Source organism: Scyliorhinus canicula, chromosome 24 (genome assembly GCF_902713615.1).
Source record: "Scyliorhinus canicula chromosome 24, sScyCan1.1, whole genome shotgun sequence".
NCBI classification, from domain to species: domain Eukaryota; kingdom Metazoa; phylum Chordata; class Chondrichthyes; order Carcharhiniformes; family Scyliorhinidae; genus Scyliorhinus; species Scyliorhinus canicula.
This window is the reverse complement of record NC_052169.1, coordinates 20,333,004-20,356,839: the sequence shown is the minus strand read 5'-3', so window position 1 is coordinate 20,356,839 and position 23,836 is coordinate 20,333,004. Positions and strand designations below refer to the sequence as shown.

At 46.5% G+C, this 23,836-nt stretch overlaps 1 protein-coding gene across 3 annotated transcripts in view; it reads right to left on the bottom strand.

Moving 5' to 3' along the window:
• Positions 1-2,767: 2,767 nt before the first annotated feature.
• The window catches only part of ptpn9a (protein tyrosine phosphatase non-receptor type 9a), a 277,337-nt gene continuing 256,268 nt past the window's right edge, over positions 2,768-23,836 (bottom strand). For all 3 annotated transcript variants that reach the window (XM_038784520.1, XM_038784522.1, XM_038784521.1), the window contains 2 exons: positions 20,662-20,869; positions 2,768-6,576 (listed from right to left, as the gene is read on the bottom strand). In XM_038784520.1, the coding sequence (XP_038640448.1) occupies positions 6,386-6,576; positions 20,662-20,869 (399 nt within the window). In that variant the 3' untranslated portion in view covers positions 2,768-6,385. The remainder of the gene's footprint in view (positions 6,577-20,661; positions 20,870-23,836) is intronic.

Below are 23,836 nucleotides of genomic sequence, written 5' to 3'. Positions count from 1 at the left end.
GTGCAGACTCGATGGGCCGAATGGCCTCCTTCTGTACTGTATGTTCTATGTTTGGTTCAAACATGAACAAAAGAGCTAAACTTGAAACGCGAGGTAAGAGTGACTGCCCTTCACATCAAGGCAGCATTTGGCTGAGTGTGGCATCAAGGAGCCTGAGCAAAACTGCAGTCAATGGGAAACAGGCAGAAAACTCTCCTTTGGTTGGGGTCCGAGGACAAAGGAAGGTGGCTATGGTCAATCCTCCAAGGACATTGCTGCAGCAGTTCCTCAGGGTAGTGGCCTTGGCCAAACCATCTTCAGCTGCGTCATCACCGACCTTCCCTTCATCATAAGGTCAGATGTGGGGATCTTCACTGACGATTGCATAGTGTTCAATGCCATTTGCGAATCCTCAGATAAGATCTGGTCAACATTCAGACTTAGATTGATAAATAGCAAGCAACATTTGTGCCACACAAGTGCTCGGTGCCAACAACCTCCAGCAAGAGAATCTAACCAACTCCGCTAAAAGTTCAAAGTAATTTCTGAATCTCCAACCATTGACCAGAAACTGATCTGTGCGCCGAGAGCAGGCCAGAGGCTGGGAACTCTGCAGCGAGTCACTCACCTCCTGAATCCCAAAAGCCTGTCCACCATCTGCAAGGCACAAGTCAGGAATGTGATGGAATGCACTCCACATAGCTGGGATGAGGGTGGCTCCAACAACACTCAAGAAGCTGAATACCACCCAGCACAAAGTAGCTCGTTTGATCAGCACTCTATCAACATTAAACAGTCACTTAATCCACAGCTACCGCACAGTAGCAGCAGTGTACACCATCTATAAGATGCATTGCAGCAATGTATCTTCTAAATCTGTGACCTCGACCACTGAGGACAAGGGCAGTAGATCCATGGGAACACCACCACCTTCAAGTTCCCCCAAACCGCACACCATTGACCTGGAACTGTATCACTGGGTTAAAATCCTGGAACGCTCTTCCTAACCACATGGTAGGTGTTCTTACACCAGATGAACTGCAGCGGCTCACCACAACCATCTCAAGACCATCTAGAAACGGCCAACAAATGCTGGCTTTGCAAGCAATGCTCACATCCCATGAACACCTGATGGGACAGAGAGTGTACATTCCACATAGGATAGTGGAACCTATGGATTCCTCACTAATTCAGTTGGAAACATGAGGTTGATAAGTTTGTGCGTTGGGCAGACACCTGCTGATTTAACACAGATGACTAGAATCATAGAATTCACAGTGCAGGAGGCGGCCATTCGGCCCATCGAGTCTGCACTGGCTCTTGAAAAGAGCACCCCACTTAAGCCCACACCTTCACCCTGTGCCCGTAACTCAGTAACCCCACCTAACCCAGGGGCATTTAAGCATGGCCAATCCACACACCTTTGGACTGTGGGAGGAAACCGGAGCACCCAGAGGAAACCCACGCAGACATGGGGAGAACATGCAAACTCCACACAGACAGTGACCCAAGCCGGGAATCAAACCTGGGAGCTGTGAAGCAACTGTGCTAACCGCTGCTACCGTGCTACCCCTAGTTTGTGTCTGCCATGGAACTCTTCAGAGCAACACACAACACCTTTGGCAACAGTACCCTTGTTTAATCTTACGTCCTGATCATAATCAATTGAGTTGTCAGCTCTTCTAATTCAACTTGAATGTTTCTCTGCTGGTGTGTTTTCACTTTAGTCTTCTTTATTGACACAGAAACTGGAACCACTAACAGCTCAAGTGTGAAAGTGAATTACTCAGCTATGCTTTGGAAAGCAAATCTGAAGAATTCTTCACACCATATTGTAGCCATCTCGTAAATAATTCTTTATACATTGTTTGAGAGAAGTGGTAAATCCTTCATAGCTTGTCCAGGCATTTCCTTCTGGGCTAAGAGCTGGGTCAGATTCAACTGGCAGCTGGTAAGGTTTCAAATATTTCAACCAAACCAGCACAAATTTAGCATAATTCTATTAACAGATTATAGCCTGGGATGTTAACAAGCAAATAGCCTAATAATAAAAAGCATTCCAACAAAGTCACATCATTATATATATCATATAGTATTCTGGGCTTTATTAATAGGGGCATAGAGCAAGGAGGTTATACTGAATTTATACAAGGCATTAGTTAGACCTTAGCTGGGATATTGTGCCTGGTTCAGGGCCACACTATTTAAAGGATGTGAACAAATTGGAGAGAATGCAAAAGAGGTTTGCAAGAATGGCTCCAGGGATGAGAAACTTCAGTAATGAAGTTAGATTGGAGAGGTCGGGACTGTTCTCCTTGAAGAGAGGACAGCTAAGAGGAGGTTTGATAGAGATGTTCAAAAGCATGAGGGGGCTGGACAGAGTAGATAGGGAGAATTTGTTCCCCCTTGTAAAAGGATCAAGAACGAGGGGCACAGATTTAAGGTTATTTGCGACAGAAGCAACAAAGGTTGGGATCTGGCACGCGCAGCCTGGAAGAGTGGCGGAGGCAGCTGCAATTGATGCATTTAAGAGAGCGTTCGATGATTGCTAGATTGGAATACGGGAAAAAGATAGGGAATGGATGCCGTAATGATGGAGAGCCGGAGCAGACAAGATAGGCCATTCCTTCTGCAACAATTCTGTGATTGCTCAAATGATTCAGGATAAAGTAACTGCAGCTCAGACAATGAGGGAACAGAGCAGGAAGGGGTTTTTCTCCCCAGTTCGGTAACCATTTGTTTTATTCTCTTAAGCAGTCAGGTAACATTTTTCCACAAGCACATTCCATTCAAGGTCTCAACTTCTGTTCTACAAATCGGGGCAGGAGTGATGGGGCCAATGGTCCATTGCGCACAACTAATTGTCAGGTGGATTTAGTATCATATATCCCTGTCAATCCTTATTGATCACTATTAACGAAGCCAAATCTGGACTTGGTTATTTTGAACTAAAACAGGATTATTCTGTTCGCTGTTTTTCCATACGGTAAAACCCATGCAATGAGACTTTTTACACGGTGAGCGTGATGATTTTGCAAGTTGCTCTCAGCATTCTAGTAGCGGATGTACATTCTATTTCAGAATTGCTTCTTTTTGGGAGCTAAATTTAGCAAAACCTTTTTGTTTAAATTTCCAAAAAAAGTTGGTACTATTTCATGTGGTCAGTTTCCGAGTTTCGCTGTCCACACAGTAAGAATGAGGCAGCGAGTTATTGCATTTCCTTCACACGGATGCTGAGCAGGAAGGACCAAATTGGCAAAGCTCAATCTTGTTAGAGAAAAAAGGCAGCGCAACTCAAGACGGAAACATTTGGAATAGATTGAAGAGTTAAATACTGTGTGGCAGGAATTTCCAAGCTTTGGGAGGGGGTGGCAAGACGCCAAAGAGATTTAGGGACCCATGTACACAGGTGACTGAAGTTAAGGGTCAGATACAAAAAATTATATCAAAAAGGCTAATGGAATGCCACATAAATGGGAAGAAACTTTCCTACACATCTTTAATACTCCGTACAGTTCAGGTCTTCTGCCCTAGGTAGGACGTATTAGCCCTGGAAGGGTATATTAGCCTCAACCTGCAGCACAGACTCACTAGAATGTTAGCAGGGTTGAATTATGAGACGCGATTGCATGAACTAGGCTTGTGTATCTTGGAATACTGGAAGTTAACGGGTGATATGAGAGAGATTTTGAAAGACGTTCATAGGGTAGATGGGGATAAATGTTTTCAGCTGGTGGGGAGTCTAAGTCAAGGGGCATAACTTTAAAGACCAGAGCTAGGCCATTCAGCAGGGAAATTAGGAAAGATTTCTTCACATGGAAGGCAGTAGAAGAGGAAACTCTCTTTCCTCTACAAGGCCGTCGACAATATCTCAATTAATAACTTTAAGTCTGAGATTGATAGATTTTTGCTGGTCAATGATATCAAGGGAAATGGATGGAATTGGAATTAGGATACAAATAAGCCATGATCTCATTGAATGTCCGTCGACAGTTATTATGTTGAGGACAGGCTTGATGAGTAAAATAGCCCCTTTTTTAATAACCTTTTTGAAGTTCTTAAAGCTGAAAATGTCCTCACAATATTGCGCAATAATGCAAAAAATCTAAAATATTCTGAGCTGGGGACAAGTTTGCAACTTTTTTTCTCAAAACCAATGACTGATAATCTATCAAGTTCAAGTTCAATCAGAACTCAAGTTTTCAAATCTTCATTTGCAAGACTTCCGTCTTGGAATATTCTTGAATGAAAGAGTTACAAGAGGTTGGAGTGTTGGTAAGTACTGGTACAAGTCTGCACCTACACGGTTAGTGAGTGGTGAAACAGTCTGGGTCAACTCCCCAAAGGACCCTTTTGTATGACACATATCCCGATTCAGTTCACATGGCCAAGAACATCCATGACATTGTCACATTAAGGCAGAGAATGGTTTCTAATTATCTTGGCTTGTGGTTCACTTGGCTTATGGTGAAACGAATGTTACAATTCTGAAATTCATGCCAGTTACCACCTTCAGGTCCGTCACACTGATCCTTTCCCAAGCCATCCATGAACCGTGTGTGAAACCCCAATATAAAAAGTGATGGGAAGGCTTGTAAGGTTGTGATGGCTTTTGCTAACACACAGGAAAACCAAACTTCTCAAAGTCAACAGTTTGTTCAATTGGGTTCATTCTTACCATATAAACTAAACTGCAAAAGTTGGATAACAAACATAGAAGAAAATGTACTGAAAGGTGTAAAGTAACACAAGATAAAACATTGGCAGCAAACATCAAATTGACATACAGAGATTTGGTCAGCGTTACGACACCAACTCATTTAAAAGGTACTGTGTGGTAAGTGAAAGCACTTGTTATTTGTCTGAAACATTTGTACAGCGACAGCTTTGAGCACTCCACAGTGCTCCCACGGTGTAATTACCTTAAAACACGAGGAGCGTGCCACTTGCAGTCAACTAATGATTATCCATGTGCAGGGTTGGATCAGCTCTGAAGAGTTACGAGTACTCGCCTCACAGGATTGTCCATCTCACAAGGATCTCCCCTCAGATAGAAGCACAAAGCAATCCAAGGTATCACAGTTGCTGAGAGCAGTGATAATGCTCAAAGATACAGGAAAAAGCCATCCACAATAATGGATGTCACGAACTGTTACAAAGTTGGGAGGATGCAAAAAATGATGGCCCAATAGTATACACATATAAACCTATACAAAATGCAGGACTTGCTCTGCGCACAGACACCATTAATGACATTAAGTCATTTATGATGTCACAGGAATTTCTGACAAGTGACAAGCCCTGACGGCACAGGCGGTTTGAGAGAAACCAGATCAGATGGTTAATTCAGCTCGGTATCAATGGAGGACCTGTGCTAAGTGTTAACTGAGGCAGTGACGAGCAAGAGGGTATTGCCCAGCTGTGTTACACTCCTCTGCTCTCAACTGCATCTTGAAGGAAGCCTTTGGGAGAGAGGACGAGCTGCAGATTTTCAAATCCAGACTGTAGATTGGGTCCTCATTATTATCTTATCATTAATAATTAAACCAAACCCAAACAGGAGAGAGAGTGAGAAAGGGACACCGAGAAGGAAAAAGGGAAGAAAACGAAGTTCCCCTGAGAAAAAGTTTAGCTTTGACTAATACTTTGGCTGTGTGAACGGTCCAGCCCCAACTAGGAATAAAAGACGAGAAGGCACAGAGAATCAACTCATCTCACAGGCACGGACATCAGTGACAAAAAAAACACAGCTCGGCCGACAACATCTCACTCTCCAGCTCGTCTTGTGAATGGCGCTGCCACGAGAACTGCCTCCGGGGTCGAGAGTCCGTGTGGCATTCCAAATGGTCATCTTGGCCCAAGGTGACAGAAGGACAACTTGCTGCTTTCTGGTAACCCCTCAGAGGATGCTTGAGGTAATTTTTTTTTTGCTTTTTTTTTTGTACTTCATAAACAAGTTTCTTTTTCGGACAAAGGAAGGAAGTCTGGTCCACAGACGACGCATTTACAGAATTTCAATTTGGAGCCACGCGCTGCCTAAAGATTGTGGTTTCAGTCTCTGCAAAAATTATCGCCTTCATTTCTCATTGGCCATTCATGCCTCCTGTACCGTAGATTTTATTTCTAATGCTACATTATTGGAATAAATGAATTGTAACATATTTTCTTCAAGGAAAGTCTATATGCTCCATGAAGATGGCTACTGGTACGATGGCATTAAACCATTGTAAAATAAGTTCTATCCAAGTAGTTAAGGCTAGTACTAATTCTAGGATCTTGTACAATCGTAAAAGGTGGACGTCTACAGATGTACTAGGAGTATATTAGTAGAGCTCGTCTGCATGTGTGCAGAAATGATATATGATCTATGTGAGAGGGAAGGGGAGGGGAGGGGCAGATTCTCTTGTTAATGATTGACTGACAGTAGGTTTTGCCTCTGAGCATGCTCGATAATCGCTGTGTAACAGAAGTAGTACTGATCAGGAGTCTGGATGCTGAAGGCCCGTTGCGTTCGCATCCTTCGGACGGTTTGGTATATATTGAGAGTACCCACATGTTCCAGCTGAGAAAGGCATATATCCAGAGTACACAGAGTGCCTGGAGAGTAAAAATAAGCAGCATTAATACAAGGACGGAACAGAACAGAACGCATCGAACAAGCCAGTTAGCAACTGACATTTAAGTTAGCAAATGTTTAAATTTACACAGTGAATATAACTTCTACCAAATAAAGCTGAGAACAATCGGCTGCACCCCAAGCTGCAGCAGTATATCTGTGTGAGTCACAACCGTTAATCTTTCAGTAAAATTAATGTGGACATGGCATTCTATCCCCAAAACTCATTATCTACCTGCTGAGTACAACACTCAAATCTGAATATTCTCCCATGGTTACTGAATCCAGCATACCCAGAAGTAACAGAATATCTTGCCGAGGATTGTATGGTGAACATTGTTAAATTGATTTTCAAAAGGCATTTGACAAAATACCACATAATAGACTTATTAGCAAAAATGGGATTATAGGGATAGTGGCAGCATGTAAAGGGGGTGCAGAGACACAGAAACCTGTAGGTTCATGTGCGAAACCTTTGAATATGGCAAGACAAGTCGTGATGTGCGGTTCCTTTATCATTGAGGGACAGAGTACAAAAGCAAGAGAGTCATGTTAAACCTTTTTGAAACACTGGTTAGTGTGTTCAAGTCTGGGCACACACATTTTAATAATCATGTCAATCAGTGCAGAACAATTAAGGACTGGAAAAACCTCCCGCAGACCTTCATCCCTGTGCTCTCAATGAATGAAATTAAAATCGCTTATTGTCATGAGTAGGCTTCAATGAAGTTACTGTGAAAAGCCCCTAGTTGCCACATTCCGGCGCCTGTCCGGTGAGGCTGGTACGGGAATCGAACTGTGCTGCTGGTCTGCTTTAAAAGCCAGCGATTTAGCCCAGTGAGCTAAACCAGCCCCTAGGATTCATTTCAGGAAAATCTGTTGATTTTTATCTGTGTGACTTGCACAAAAAAAAATTTATCTGACTATTGACTTGCACTAATTGTGGGCCTGATATGAACATTTCCTAGTGAAAGATTACGGAGGGAAACCTTACTAAATAGGAGACTTGAAAGAATGACGCCAGGGATGAAGGATTTCAGTTACGTGGAGAGGCTGGATGTGTTGGTGTTGTTCTCTTTAGAATAAGAAGGTTGAGGAGATTTGGCGGAGGTGTTCAAAACTACGAAGCTAAATGCAAAATTCAATAATGTTATGATCACTGCTCCTTTACTGTGACGTCACTATTCTGTCTCATTTTTAAGTCTAGAATTTTTAAAGTCTGACTGGTTGTAGAACATGCTGCTCGAAGAGAATCTCCTGAAACACTCTTATTTCCAGGCTACTTTTGCCAAATTGATCTGTCCAATCGATATGTAGTTTAGAATCATTCATGACTATTGCACTATGTTTCTTTTTTAAAAAAATGCATTTTATTACAAACATGAATCAAAACAGGTTACAGCGAAGAAACGCCCCGGGAAACATGCTTCCTAACAATCAACTATACAGTCTGTAGATTTCCCCCCTTTTTCACCCCCACCCCTCTCCTGCGACGAACACGGTCACAAACATCCCCTACCGTTCCTCAAGCCCCCCTGAAGAGCCCCTTAGCTCATACTTTATCTTCTCTAATCGCAGGAAGTCGTACATGTCACCCAACCAAGCCGCTACCCCCGGTGGCAAAGCCGACCGCCACTCCAGCAAAATCCGCCGCTGTGCAATCAGAGAGGCGAAGGCCACAACATCGGCCTTCCTCCTCTCCATGAGCTCCGGCTTCTCGGAAACCCCAAATATCGCCACCAAGGCGGCAGCACGGTGGCACAGTGGTTAGCATTGCTGCCTACGGCACTGAGGACCCGGTTTCGAATCCCGGCCCCGGGTCACTGTCTGTGAGGAGTTTGCACATTCTCACCGTGTCTGCGTGGGTTTTGCCCCCACAACCCAAAGATGTGCAGGTTAGGTGGATTGGCTACGCTAAATTGCCCCTTAACTGGTAAAAATAATTGGGTACTCTAAATTCATTTAAAAAAATAAAATAAATAATATCGTCACCAAAGGATCCGGGTCCACCTTCTCCTCCACTATCCTGGCTAAAACGCGAACACTCCCGCCCAGAATCTTCCCAATTTTTCACAACCCCAAAACATGTGCGCATGATTCGCTGGCCCCTGCCCACACCTCTCACACTCATCTACCCCCTGCTACCCCCTGAAAGAACCCACTCATTCTCGCCCGAGTCATATGCACCCTGTGCACCACCATAAACTGTATCAGGATTGCAGTACGTTTCTTACTAGAGTTGGACCTCATGGCCCCATTTGCTCCTCTGACGACCCCACTGGGGATCATGATCCACAGTTCAGAACTTCTGTTATAATAATAGTGTGCACAACAGTCACATCCCAAAGTAACAAAACGTATATAGCAGTCACATCCTCTACATCTCCACATACCAAACAGGGTTGATTGTTAACTGCCGTTTCAACTGGCCTGGCAAAGTCATTCAGTCCTTGGAGGAGACCAGAACCGAGAGGTTCTATCATGCCCGATTGAAGAGGAGACTTCCAGTGGCGGCTATGAAGTGAGCAGCTGTACCCGAGGTGGCTCCCACCCGGGGATTTGGGTTTTGGCCCTACTGGCCCGTTTAATGGTTGATTTTTTTGGTTGAAATTTAGCGTACAGATTCATTTTTTCCCAATTAAGGGGCAATTTAGCGTGGCCAATCCACCTACCCTGCACATCTTTGGGTTGTGGGGGGCGAAACCCACGCAAACACGAGGAGAATGTGCAAACTCCACACGGACAGTGACCCAGAGCCGGGATCGAACCTGGGACCTCGGCGCCGTGAGGCAGCAGTGCTAACCACTGCGTCACCATGTTGCGTGTTTGTTTAGGAAGAAAGTGGTCTAGGGTGATAGAATTAGATTCTCTCTGTCACGTGATGTCTCAGGGGTATAATACCAGGAATAAATCGGGCAAGGGACCTTCGTCCCATTCAGCAGTCTCTCCAGCCTCAGATGGGGAGAAAATGGCGGATCTATGTGGCATCGTTGCCGAGGACGACCGAGAAGCTGGTGAAATTTCTGTTGGGGAAATTCAAGGAACAGCAACAAGTGGCTGCCGTGATTTGAAAAAGGCGACTGGCGGGGAGCCAGCACCTCTCCGTGCGACCTTGTACAGGTTGGATCAGCTGATGGAGGAGCAGGGGTTGACGGTTAAGAGGAGATGCTCAATGATCACAGTGAGTGGATTGTCTCATTGGAGGCAGAATGGCATGGTTAACCAGAGAGCGAAAGATGACAGAATTTAAGGATTGTTGTCTGCCGGAAGGCCTGGGAGGTACAAGCGCCACGGACTATGTACCGAAGATGTTTGGGAAGTTGCTGGGGAAAGGGATCTTTTCAACCCCTCTGGAGTTGGGCCGGGTCCATTGGCCGCTGAGACAGAAGCCCAGATCGTGGAAGTCACTGAGGGCGATAATTGTGCAGTTCCACAGGTACCTGAATACGGAGTGGGTCCTGAGATGGACGATGGAAACTCAGGGTGTAGATGGGAGAGCTATCCCATCCGAATAGATCAAGATGTCGGGGCAGAGTTGGCAAGAAGGCGTGCGGCGTTCAGTAAGGCCAAGATAGCCCTCTACAGAAGCAAAGTGCGTTTTGGGATGGCGTACTTGGCCTGCCTTTGTGTTACTTTCAGAGACAGAGATGATTTTGATGCACCGGAAGAGGCGAATGACTCTGGGGTGGGGGGGAACTAAAGGCTTTGAGGACTATCATCCTTTTTGTTTGGACATTATTGAGTTCTCCTGTAATTAAAAATATTGTTTTTGTTTTGTTGTATGTGGGTTGTAAAGTGGGGTTGTTACAATGGAGTTTGCTGGTTTGGGGGTGTTTACGGTATTGTTGGAACTGTTGGGAGGGAGGGGATTGAGGTGTGAGTTTCTGTTTTCTTCCCATAATGTTTGGGGATGGCGCAGTGGTTAGCACTGCTGCCTCATGGCGCCGAGGTCCCAGGTTCGATCCCGGCTCTGGGTCACTGTCCGTGTGGAGTTTGCACATTCTCCTAATGTATGCGTGTGTTTCGCCCCCCCCCACAGCCGTAGGTGGATTGACCGCGCTAAAATTGCCCCTTAATTGGAAGAAATGAATTGGGTACTCTAAATCCATTAAAAATTTAAAGTTGGGTTTGGGTTCTGGCATTGTTATGTATACATGGTGTGGTAGGGTTTGTCTTTGTCTTGTCTTTTTTTCACCCTAGGTGGGGTTGGACAAATGTTTCACTCTAGTTTTGATGCCAGGACACGGGGGACGGCTGTGGAGTGGAATTCTCGCCACGTGCCTGAATGAATGCAGTTTCGTCAGAACTCGAGAAGCTCAAAACTACCCAGGACAAAGCAGCCCACTTGAGTTGCACTCTATCTATAAGCATTCACTCCTTACAGCACTGATGAACAGTGCCAACAGCGTATACCAACTACAAGGTGTATTGCAAGAACTCACCAAGACAGTACCTTCAAAATCCATGACTGCTGCCAAACAGTAGTACAGGAGCTGCAGACACATGGAAATGCCACCACCTTGAAGTTCCCTTCAAGCCACACTCCATTTTGACTCGGAAAGGCCATCATCATTCCCCATCCCTAGTTGCCCTTCAGAAGGTGGTAGTGAGCTGCCATCTTGAACCGTTGCAGTCCGAGGTGTAGGTACACCCACAGATCTGTTAGGAGGGAGTTCCAGGCTAGTGAAGGAATGGCCGATATATTTCCAATTTGGGGTGGTGAGTGACTTGGAGGGAAACCTCCAGGTGGTGGGATTCCCAGGTATCTGCTGTTCTTGGCCTTCTAGATGGTAGTGGTTGTGGGTTTGGAAGGTGCTGCCTGAGGACCCTTGGTGGCAGTGCCTCTTGTGGATGGTTCACACGGCTGCCACTGTGGTGGAGGGTTTGATTGTTTGTGGAAGGGGGAGAAATCAAGCTTTGTCCTGGATGGTATTGAGCTTCTTGAGTGTTGTTGGAGTTGCACTCACCCAGCCAAGTGGAGAGTATTCCATCACACTCCTGACTTGTGCCTTCTAGATGGTGGATGGGCTTTTGGGGGGGGGGGGGGGGGGGGGGGGGTCAGGAGGGGCATAGGGCCATTACTCCCTGTAGGATTCCTAGCCTTTGACCTGCTGTGGTAGCCACAGTATTAATGATATTATTTCTGAATAATGGTAACTCCCCAGGATGCTGATTGTGGGGAATCAGTGATGGCAGTGCCATTGAACGGCAAGCGGCGATGGTTAGATCCTCTCTTGCAGGAGATGGTCATTGCCTGACACTTGTGTGGCACTAATTTAAGTAGACACTTGTCAGCCCAAGCCTGGAAATTGTCCAGGTCTTGATGCATTTAGACATGTGCTGCTTCATTTTCAGAGAAGTCGCAAGTGGGACTGAACATTGTGCAGCATCAGTGAACATCCCACTTCTGACCTATGATAGAAGGGAGGTCACTGATGAAGTGGCTGAAGATGGTTAGGTCTGGGACACTACCCCGAGGAACTCGTGCAATGATGTCCAGGAGCATCTTCCTTTGTGCCAGGTAAGGTGCCAACCTCCAATTCAAATTGACCCCAGTTTTGTTCGGGCTCCCTTATGCCATACTCGTTCAAATGCTACGTTGATGTCAAGGGCAGTCACTCTCACCTCATCTCTGGCTGTAATGAGGTCAGGAGCTGAGTGATCCTGGTGGAACACAAACTGAGCGTCTGTGAGCAGGTTACTACTGAGTAAGTGTCACTTGATAGCACTGTTAATGACACCATACATCACTTTTCTGTTGTGTTCTGTGACCTTGCCGTTGCAATGATGCACACAGACCTGCTGGTGACTTAACTAGAATGATGATTTATTGATCAACACATGGAAAGATAACAAACAGAATTCTATACAGGCTAGGTTACTATTTGAGTTTCGTGAACTCTCCTAGAACTACCCAATGTGCGACTGTCCTGTTGTACGCCTTACTACCAACTGGGAATAGTCGGATGTCACACGACCGATGTCTGATGCCACCAGCTGGTTGGAGGTTGCATTGCCAACTATGTACAATGTCATTCACAGGCATATCACCAGAGAGAGTAGATTGATGTGGTGGTAATTGGCTGGGTTAGATTTGTCTTGTTTTTTGCGTACAGGACACACCTGAGCAATTTTCCACATTGCCGGGTAGATGCCAGTGGTTGTAGCTGTTATGGAACAGCTTGGCTAGGGGTGCAGCAAGTCCTGGAGCACACGTCTTTGCAGTATCCAGTTCCTTCAGCCATTTCTTGATATCACATGGAGTGAATCATATTGGCTAAAGGCTGACATCTGTGAAGCTGGGGACCTCCGGAGGAGACTGAGGTAGATCAACCACTCAGCACTGCTGACTGATTGTTGCGAATGCTTCAGCTTTGTCTTTTGCACAGATGTGCTGGGCTCCCCCATCATTGATGATGGGAATGCTTGTGAGGCCTTCTCCTCCAGCGAGTAGTTTAATTGTTCACCACCATTCACAGCTGGATGTGGCAGGACTGCAGAGCTTAGATCTGATGAGTTTGTTGTGGAATCACTTAGCCCTATCCATCACTTGCTGCTTATGCTGTTTGGCACACAAGTAATCTTGTGTGGTTACTTCACCCTGTTGACACCTCATTTTTTGGTACGCTTGATGTAACAATTGGCATGCCCTTCTGCACTCTTGTTGATCCAGGGTTAATCCCCTGGCTTGGTGGTGATAGTAGAGTGGGGGGTATGCCGGGCCATGAGGTTGCAGTTTGTGGTTGAATACAATTCTGCTGCTGATGTCCCACAGCGCCTCATGGATGCCCAGTCTTCAGTTGCTAGATCTGTTCGAAGTCTATCCCATTTAGCACGGTGGTAGTGCCACACAACACGATGGAGGGTATCCTCAATGTGAAGACGGAACTTTGTCTCCACAAGGACTGTGCGGTGGTCACTTCTACCGATACTGTCATGGACAGATGTATCTGCAGCAGGCAGATTGGTGAGGATGAGCTCAAGTGTGTTTTTCCCTCTTTTTGGTTCCCTCACCACCTGCTGCAGTCCCAGTCTAGCAGCTATTGTCCTTTAGGACCCGGCCACCTCGGTATGACCAAGCCACTCTTGGTGATGGACACTGAAGTTCCCCACCCAGAATATATTCTGCTTCTTTGCCACCCTCAGTGCTTCCTCCAAGCAGTGTAGAACATGGAGGAGTACTGATTCATCAGTTGATGGTCAATAGTACATGGTAATCAACAGGAGGTTTCCTTGCCCATATTCAACCTGAAGCCTCGAGACTTCATGGGATACAGAGTCGATATTGAGGAGTGTCAGGGTAACTCCCTCCCAACTGTATACCACTGTGCCGCCACGTCTGCTAGGTCTGTCCTGCCGGTGAGACAGGACATACCCAGGGATGGTGATAGTGGTGTCTGGGACATTGTCTGGAAGGTATGATTCCGTGAAAGACATAAAGCACTTTACAGACATTGGTTGAGTATCAGGTCAACTGCACACTCGTGAAGCCAAAATTAGCTACACTTCAAAAACACTTGGGCTTCATAAGCAAAGGTACAAAAAGTGTGCGTTAGCCGTTGCCAATCGATGCAGTTGACGATCTGCAGATTCACCACTAGATGGCACCAAAGAGCAAAGCAGCAGCACGTTTCTGTCTCCTCAATATCGGAGAGACCAAACGCAGACAGGGTGATCGTTTTGCATCTTCGGTCTGTGCGCATTCAGGACCCTGACCTTCCCGTTGCTTGCCATTTTAACCAAAGACCCTGCTCCCATGCCCACACGTCTGTTCTTGGCCTGCTGCAATGTTCTAGTGAAGCTCAACGCAAACTGGAGGAACAACATCTCATCTTCTGTTAGGCACGCTACAGCCTTCCGGCCTGAACATCGTATTCAACAACTTCAGATGATCAGGTCTACCCCACCTCGACCCATTTGTTTTCATCCCATTTTATTTTAACTGCCTTTTACCGTTTCTTTCTTTCTTAATATATATTTAATTCCCCCTCAATCTTATCCACCTTCTCCTCTTTGCTTCCCCCTTCCCCTCCCCACACATCTAAAGTTCATCCTCTGATGTTAATTTATCTGCTGTTTGACCTTTCACATCTTTTGTTCTCTCTGGGGACTGCCATTAGCACTCTTTTCCCTTGGTTTCTGTGGCCATTAACACCCTGTTTCTCTGGGTTTCTGTGGCTATGACTCATCTTTCATTCCCACTCCACAGTATAAATGTTTCCCACGTTCTCTGTCTTTAGCTTTGACAAAGAGTCATCGGACTCGAAACGTTAGCTCTTTTCTCTCCCTACAGATGCTGCCAGACCTGCTGAGATTTTCCATCATTTTCTCTTTCTCCTCAGCATGTTTCTGTGCTGTTCGTGATGCAGTCTGTCAAAGTGTATTAGGAACAAGACTATGGTCATGGTGCAGAACCGGACAATGCATCAGACAGCAGACATATACTGCCAGAATCTTGGAACTTGGCTGTGGAGCAAAACACAACCATAGGGGCTCACTTATTGAAACTCACTCTGTTACTTTAAGCGACTGAAAATAACAGCTCCAATGAAACCATAGTCTCTGGTATCTTCATTGATTAATTATTGTTTCAAATTAATTTATGGGGCATGGGTGTGACTGGCACAAAAGCTCCTACCCAAAGTTTTAGTTTTTGAACGTTAATAGCCCGTTCCCAGGGGCGTTTTTTGTATTAATTGGTTTCGGAAAACTGTACATAGGGTGCGATGTCCAAGGTCGAGAAGAAGAACGGCGGAAAGAAGGGGTTTGCTGAAGGAAGGCAGTTGTTTTCAAACGTGAGGAGGTTGCTGAATGTGGTCCTCTCTCCAGCAGAGGGAAGGGAGATGGAAGTGGTGGTGGCTCTGGATGCAGAGGAGAAATTCGACCGCGTAGAATGGGGTTATTTGAAATGAAATGAAATGAAAATCGCTTATTGCAACGAGTAGGCTTCAATGAAGTTACTGTGAAAAGCCCCTAGTCGCCACATTCCGGCGCCTGTTCGGGGAGGATGATACGGGAATTGAACCATGCTGCTGGCCTGCCTTGGTCTGCTTTAAAAGCCAGCGATTTAGCCCAGTGTTGGAGTATTAGAGAGGTTTGTGATCAGGCCAAAGTGTGGGGCATGGGTGCTTCTACTATATAAAGAACCAAAGCTAGTGTGCGTGCGAATAATTAGAATTTGGGATATTTCGCATTGCATCAGAGTACGAGGCACGGATGCCCCATGTCACCCCCTTTGTTTGCATTGGCTATAGAACCAATGTATAGAACCACCGGCTATATATGGGCGGCACGGTAGCAGACTGGTTAGCACTGTTGCTTCACAGCGCCAGGGTTCCAGGTTTGATTCCGCACGTCTGAGTCTGCACGTTCTCCCGGTGTCTGTGCGGGTTTCCTCCGGGTGCTCCGGTTTCCTCTCACAAGTCCCGAAAGACATGCTGTTAGGTAATTCGGACATTCTGAATTCTCCCTCTGTGTACCCGAACATGCGGCGGAATGTGGCGACTCGGGCAGTGTTAATGTAAGCCTACTTGTGACAATAAAGATCATTATAAAACCCTTGGCCATTGCTCTAAGGAACTCGGGGTTGTGGAAGGGGATAGTGAGGGGTGGGGTAGAACATAGGGTGTCCCTATATTCAGATGACCTGCTCCTATACATTTCAGAGCTGAAGGTATTGATGGGGGGGGGGGGTACAATAGAGCTGCTCCAGAGGTTTGAGAAGTTCTCCGGGTACAGGCTAAACCTCAAGAAAAGTGAGATTTTCATGATCTCCCCACTGGGAATGGGGTGGGAGGGTTGCCATTCCGCTTGGCGACGTCTCACTTTAAGTATCTGGGGATGCAGGTAGCTCGGGATTGGGCAGGGCTCCGGAAGTTTAATTTTACCAGTTTGGTGGGGAGGGTGAAGGCTGATTTGGCAAGGTGGGATAATCTCCCTTTGTCTTTGGCAGGCTGTCAAAATGAATGTGCTGCTGCGGTTCCTGGTTCTGTTCCTGTGTCTGTCGGTCTTTCCTCCTAAATTGTTCTTCAAGGGGCTGGATAAGTTGATTTCCTCATACATTTGGGGGGAGAAGGTCCCCAGGATTTGAACGGTGATATTACAGAGGGGATGGTGAAAGTGGGGGACAAGGCCTCCCGAACCTGCTTTACTGGGCGGCAAATGCTGAGCAGGTGAGAGGATGGTGCAAGGAGGTGTGGGTTCTGTGGGTAAGGATGGAGGTGGGCTCTTGTAGGGGGTCACGGTTGCGGACGTTGGCAACGGCACCGCTCCCGATGGCTCCAGGAAAGTATTTGGGGAGTCAGGTGGTGGTGACCACACTGAGGATTTGGAGACAGTTTAGGCTATACTTTAAATTGAGGGCGTGGGCAGGGGGGATGATGATTAGGGGGAATCACGTGTTCGGTCCAGGAAGGATGGATGCGAGGTTTGGAGGTTGGGAAGAGAAGGATATCAGTGTAATGAAGGATTTGTTTCTTGGGGGACGATTTGCGAGTCTAGAAGAGCTGGGAGAGACATGTGGATTGACACTGAAAGAGGGGTTTAGGTATATGCAGGTATGGGACATCGCAAGGGAATCGTTCCTGGCCTTCCCGGTCGCCCCGGCTCCTTCGTTGTTGGAGGAAGTGTTGTCAGCAGGGGGACTAGAGAAGAGTCATCTCGGCGATTTACGGGAGGATCCTGGAGGAGGACAAGGTATCCATGGAAGGGATTAAGATGAAATGGGAAGAGGAGCTGGGGACGGTGCTTGAAGAGGGACTGTGGTGTGAGGTGCTATGGGGGGTGAATGCCTCGACTACTTGGGCTGAGGCTGATATAGCTCAAGGTACTGCATAGGGCTCATCTCACTAAATCAAGAATGAGCAGGCGGTTTATGGGGGTAGCGGATACCTGCGAGCGATGTGGAAAGAAGAGCTTGTCGTATGAGGAACGGTCTGTACTCATGAAAATGAAATGAAAAATTGCTTATTGTCACAAGTAGGCTTCAAATGAAGTTACTGTGAAAAGCCCCCAGTCGCCACATTCCGGCGCCTGTAGCGGATACCCGCGAGCGATGTGGAAAGAAGAGCTTGTCGTATGAGGAACGGTCTGTACTCATGAAAATGAAATGAAAAATTGCTTATTGTCACAAGTAGGCTTCAAATGAAGTTACTGTGAAAAGCCCCTAATCGCCACATTCCGGCGCCTGTTCGGGGAGGCTGGTACGGATAAACTCATTGGAGTTTAAAAGGATGAGGGGGGGAATCTTATTAAAACTTACACATGGAGAGAATGTTTCCACTTGTAGGAAAAACTAGAACCAGAGGACACAATCTCAGACTAAAGGGACGATCCTTTAAAACAGAGATGAGGAGGAATTTCTTCATCCAGAGGGTGGTGAATCTGTGGAACTCTTTTCCGCAGAAGCCTGTGGAGGCCAAATCACTGAGTGTCTTTAAAACAGAGATAGATAGGTTCTTGATCAATAAGGGGATCAGGGGTTATGGGGAGAAGGCAAGAAAATGGGGATGAGCAAAATATCAGCCATGATTGAATGGCGGGGCGGACTCGATGTGCCGAGTGGCCTAATTCTGCTCCTATGTCTTATGGCCCCGCAAATCATGTTCCCATGTTTTGGTCCTGTCCAAAACTAGAACATTTTTGGAGGTCGGTATTCAGGACCGTTTCAGGGGTCCTGTATGTGGATGTGAAACCCGGGCCCCTAGAAGCCATTTTCAGGGTTTTGGACCAGCTCCAGGCGGGCGTGGATGTCTCGTTAAGCGCTCAAAGGCGGGTTTTGTTGGGGTGGAGGTCAGCCTCTCCACCCTACGTCTCAGCGTGGAGGGGGGAATTACTGGAATTTTTGACCCCAGAGAAGATAAAGTTCAAACTGAGGGGGTGAAGGAGGGGTTCTACAATTGTTAGGGTTTGTTTATTAAGCATTTTCAGGAATTGGTTACCGCTGATTGCTGGGGGGGGGGGGGGGGGGGGGGGACAACGACGACGACACAACTTGTTTGTTTGTTTGGGGGTTGCTTGGGACTGTATTATGAATAAAAATACTTTTTAAAACAAAGTTAAAAAAGGTACACAGTGTAAACCAGGGGTGGGCAAACTACGGCCGACAAAGGTTTTTATGCGGCCCGCCAATGAGGTGCCCGGAATCATAACCGGCATTTTTGAAAAGCCGCCGGGGAAAAGCCGCTGAAGTAAATGCGCTTATTCAATAAGCGCATTTACTTCAGCGGCTTTCCCCCGGCGGCTTTTCAAAAATGCCGGTTATGATTCTGGGCACCTCATTGGCGGGCCGCATAAAAACGCGCGTGGTGGGGTGGATGAGTGAGGCTGTTTCATTGGTCGGTTTAGTTGGGTGTGCGACCAATAGGAGTCCAGGTTACAAACAATAAGCCTTATTATCGTTTGTAACCTGGACTCCTATTGGTCGCACACCCAACTAAACCGACCAATAAGGCAGCCCCACTCATCCACCCCACTACGCGCGTTTTTATCGTTGACTCGGCCGGGCTGTGCTTCTGTCAGTGTTAAGGATCAGCACAAGCAACTTGACACCTGATTTCAACAAACTGGTAAATGACTGCAGTCAGATGCATCATTCTCATTGACATTGTTCTGTTACTTACTGAGTTACTTTGTTTTTCAAATAAATGTGCTTTTTTTTCTTTAAAGACCTTTTATTTTGGCTATTTAAAATATTAATTATTTTACTTAATATACTATGCGGCCCTTTAAAATTGTGAATTTCTGAATGTGGCCCTTGCACGGAAACGTTTGCCCACCCCTGGTGTAAACCTATCCCGTGCAGGTTATAAGGCAACGATCAAGAGCACAGGTGACACATGTATGACCCCTCCTGCCTGTTCCAGTTCTCCGGGAACTGTTTTTGAACAGCTTTCTTAGAAATTTGTTTTTGTACTGCAAACCCCAGATACAGGAGGTCAATTGCTTTTGACAATATCACTGCAGTTATTCCAACAATGCTTGATAAGTTTACTTAAACAAACAATTGTACAACACAACTTAAAAAAAAAAGAAAAACTCACTTTGCAACTGGTTGACCCTTTCTGAGAGTGGATTCATGAGCTGAAAGTAATGCGAGGAACTTGCACTACAGGACAGCAGCAACTTTAAATTTTGAAAGTCTTATTGGACCAATAATTGCCAACTCAGTTCAATTAATGTTTCATTGATGGATGTGCAGTAACTGTAAAGTTTGCCAGCTTTCCTTGTATTGTGCAAAAATAGCAAACCGTGCCGTGGAGTTTTTCTAAAATAAATTTAGTGTACCCAATTATTTTTTTTACAATTAAGGGGCAATTTTGCTGGGCCAATGCACATCTTTAGGTTGTGGGGGTGAGACCCATGCAGTCACGGGGAGAATGCGCAAACTCCACATGGAGAGTGACCCGGGGCCGGGATCGAATCTGGGTCCTTGGCGCCGTGAGGCAGCTGTGCTAACCACTGTGCCAGCGTGCCACCCTACCTGCCTCGGAGCTGACAATTATTTGCAACTATTGAGATATGTCTCTTCGTTGTCCCTTTTAATAATAATAATCTTTATTACTGTCACAAGTAGGCCTACATTAACACCGCAATGAAGTTCCTGTGAAAATCCCCGAGTCGCCACATTCCGGCGCTTGTTCGGGTACACAGAGGAGAATTCAGAATGTCCAATTCACCTAACAGCACGTCTTTCGGGACTTGTGGGAGGAAACCGGAGCACCTGGAAGAAACCCACACAGACACGGGGAGAACGTGCGGACTCCGTACAGTCAGTGGCCCAAGTGGGATTTCCCCTCCCCCCCCCAAATTAAAAGAGTACCCAATTATCTCTAATTAAGGGGCAATTTAGTGCGGCGAATCCACTTACCCCGCACATCTTTGGGTTGTGGGAGCAAAACCCACGCAAACACGGGGTGAATGTGCAAACTCCACACGGACAATGACCCGGGGTCTGGACCGATCCCGGGTCCTCAGCGCTGCAGGCAGCAGTGCTAACCACTAACCACTATGCCACCCTGCCCGCCCGCCCCCATAACTCAGTACGTCTTAGATGTTCTATACTGTACCAGTTCTCCCAATGCCAGCACTGCAGTGGACGACTATGGGTGGTCCTCCAGGGTGCCCCTTCCACCTGTTGCCCAGGCTTTGGACAGAGAGACCTTGTTGTTGTCGGACAGCTGACCGAAAGTCAATGAGAGCCGCTGCTGAAGACGGCACACCATAATCTGGCCAGCTCAGGTACTGGAAGTGAATCACCTGGCGCCTCTCGTAGGACTGCGATAGAAAAAAAAAATCAAAACCAGCATAAATGCAGTTCTCCAGTTCAGCGGCACATATAATTTTTTCAAACAAGTCTTTTTCCTTCACTGCTCAAAGTTTACACATGCACCAGGCACTGCTCACTGTACAAGAGAGTGGGCAGGCAACTAATTCACCCATCTTCTCTGATGTTCCTGAAGTTGACCAACACGTTGGTGTGCTTTACCCTCCAACTGCTGTACCTCGATGTAGAAGCTCACAATCACCCCCTGGCAGGAATCAGAGCCTGGATGTGCACACAGACCAGCAACCCCATAAGTTGGAGCTGCTCTTGACCCCAACTGCTGGCTGACTTAAGTATCATTAGCAATCGCCTGCAAGTACATTAGTGTCTACCCTTATGTGACTGCAACAAATGTCAAAGTCATGTGATTATTACCGAGAGAGAGAACACAGGAAACTACAGGCCGGTTAAGCTTTTTGTTATTCATCCATGGGATGCGAGCACCACTGGCAAGGTTGCTGCCCACCCCTAATTTCCCTCAAGGGGGCGGTGGGCCTGATATCAGTCATCTGCAACTACTGGAGTCGATTTTCTTTGGATAAATTCAGACTACCCAATTCATTTTTCCCAATTAAGGGGCCATTTAGCGTGGCTAATCCACCCACCCTGCACATCTCTGGGTTGTGGGGGCGAAACCCACGCAAACACGGGGAGAATGTGCAAACTCCACATGGACAGTAACCCAGCGCCGGGATCGAACCTGGGACCTCAGCGCTGTGAAGCAGCAATGCTAACCACTACACCACCGTGCTGTCCTCTGGAATCTATTTTTAAGCACATATTAACAATGTACTTCTATTAACTGCATAAACCACGACTGCAACAAAACAAAAATATTAACAATGTACTCAGAAAATCATAGTGTGATCAGACAAAATGAATATGGTCTTAAAAAAGGAGAAATTGACAAATCAGCTTTTTGAGAATGCAGCTAAGAGGGGCTTGCTAAAGGGAACTAGTAGATTTTGTGTATTTGGATTTCCAACAGGCATTCGCTCAGGTGCCACATAAAATGTTAACATGGAAGATCAGGGCTCATGGAATCGGGAGTAATACATTAGCATAGATAGAGCATTGGTTAACAGACAGGGAGCAGAGTAAGCTGGTAGGCTATAACTAGAAGACTGCCACGAGGAGCAATGCTGGGGTCACAACTATTTACAATCTATATTCAAGGCTTAGATGAAGAGTAATGTATCAAAGTTGTCTGGTGATATAAAGTTAAAAATAAAAGTAAGCTGCGCGGAGGACACAAAGAGGCTGTAATATGATATAGACAGGTTAAATGAGTGGACAACATGGTGGCAGATGCAGTATAAAGTGAGGAAGTCTGAGATTATTCAATTTGGCAGTAAGAATAGAAAAAGTATTTTAAAAAAAAAAAGGAGGGCAGCACGGTGGCGTAGTGGGTTAGCCCTGCAGCCTCACGGCGCTGAGGTCCCAGGTTCGATCCCGGCTCTGGGTCACTATCCGTGTGGAGTTTGCACATTCTCCCCGTGTTTGCGTGGGTCCCCGCCACCCCCTTCCAAAACCCCTCCAACTCCGGACACGCCCAGAACATGTGCGTGTGGTTCGCTGGGCCTCCCGAACACCTCCCACAGCTGTCCTCTCCCCCAAAGAACCGGCTCATCCTGGCCCCAGTCATGTGCGCCCTATGCAGCACCTTCAGCTAAATTAAGCTGAGCCGTGCGCAAGAAGAGGACGAGTTCACCCTCCCCAGGGCGTCCGCCCACGTCCCCTCGTCGATTTCTTCCCCTAGCTCCTCCTCCCACTTCGCTTTTTGCTCTTCCGCCAAGGCCTCCTCCTCCTCCTGCATCACTTGATAAATCGCCGAGATCCTACCCTCACCGACCCACATCCCTGAGAGCACCCTATCCTGCACCCCCCCTAGGCGGAAGTAGCGGGAACTCCACCTGCCGCTTAACAAACGCTCTAATCTGCATATACCTGAAAGTATTCCCATGGGGGGAAACCCCACTTCCCCTCCAACTCCTCTACTCAAGGATGTTTTTAACAGCGAATCCTTATTCACAACTCAATTTCCCAAAATTATGGGGCTTGTGTCATTTTATGAGTTTACTGAATAAGCCATATGACCAATACAATCCAACAAGACAGTTCACACTGAGATCACTGCACAGCAAAACCAGCAGTCAAAAATCTGGGTGCAAAGTATGTTGTTCTTGGGCTCAATTTAGCCAGCTGTGCTTGCCTAATATCTACTTGTTTGGAACTGTCTGAGTCACAAGAAGTGTTAGGGTTAAGAGAAGTTCAGATGGACCCTTAAACCTTCTCCACCATTCAATAAACCCATGGCTGATCTGCCACATTGGAGATAGGGAGGGAAAGTGGTCTCACAGCCCAATTAGATCTACTTCAACCCATACTGGATTGGGCCATGTGGGCCGTGGCAGATTCATTCCTTTCCTCCTTTACAACAAGGACACCTGTTGTGGTAGTGTTACGGGCTCTAGATTCTCTATTTTACTTCACGGTGACCGACATTCTGTGTTTGACAACCAGTAACTGTTGGTATGTTATTCACACCAATCAAAATCACGGGCACTTCCCACTGGTGGTCACTGGCTGGCGAGCAGGAGTGGGGACCATTCATGCTTCTCCATCTCTAGGGATACTCTGGATCTCGGACTGTCCGTCAGCTGGAGATCAGGAACCTCAGCACACCACGGGTTTGGTGTTTCCTGGCTCACTTTCATGATGAATGGCATTCCTGCCTACAGACCCTCCACAGGAGTGACGTCAGACTTCTGACAGAGAATCTCAAGATCAGTAGCACATCTAAACATCTGTCCTGCACACACCATTTAATAATGTAAACACTCAGCTTTCAAAACAATAAAAACACCACACCAATGATCCTCTGATGTGAAAGGCCACGGCTAACTTCAGCAAGACCA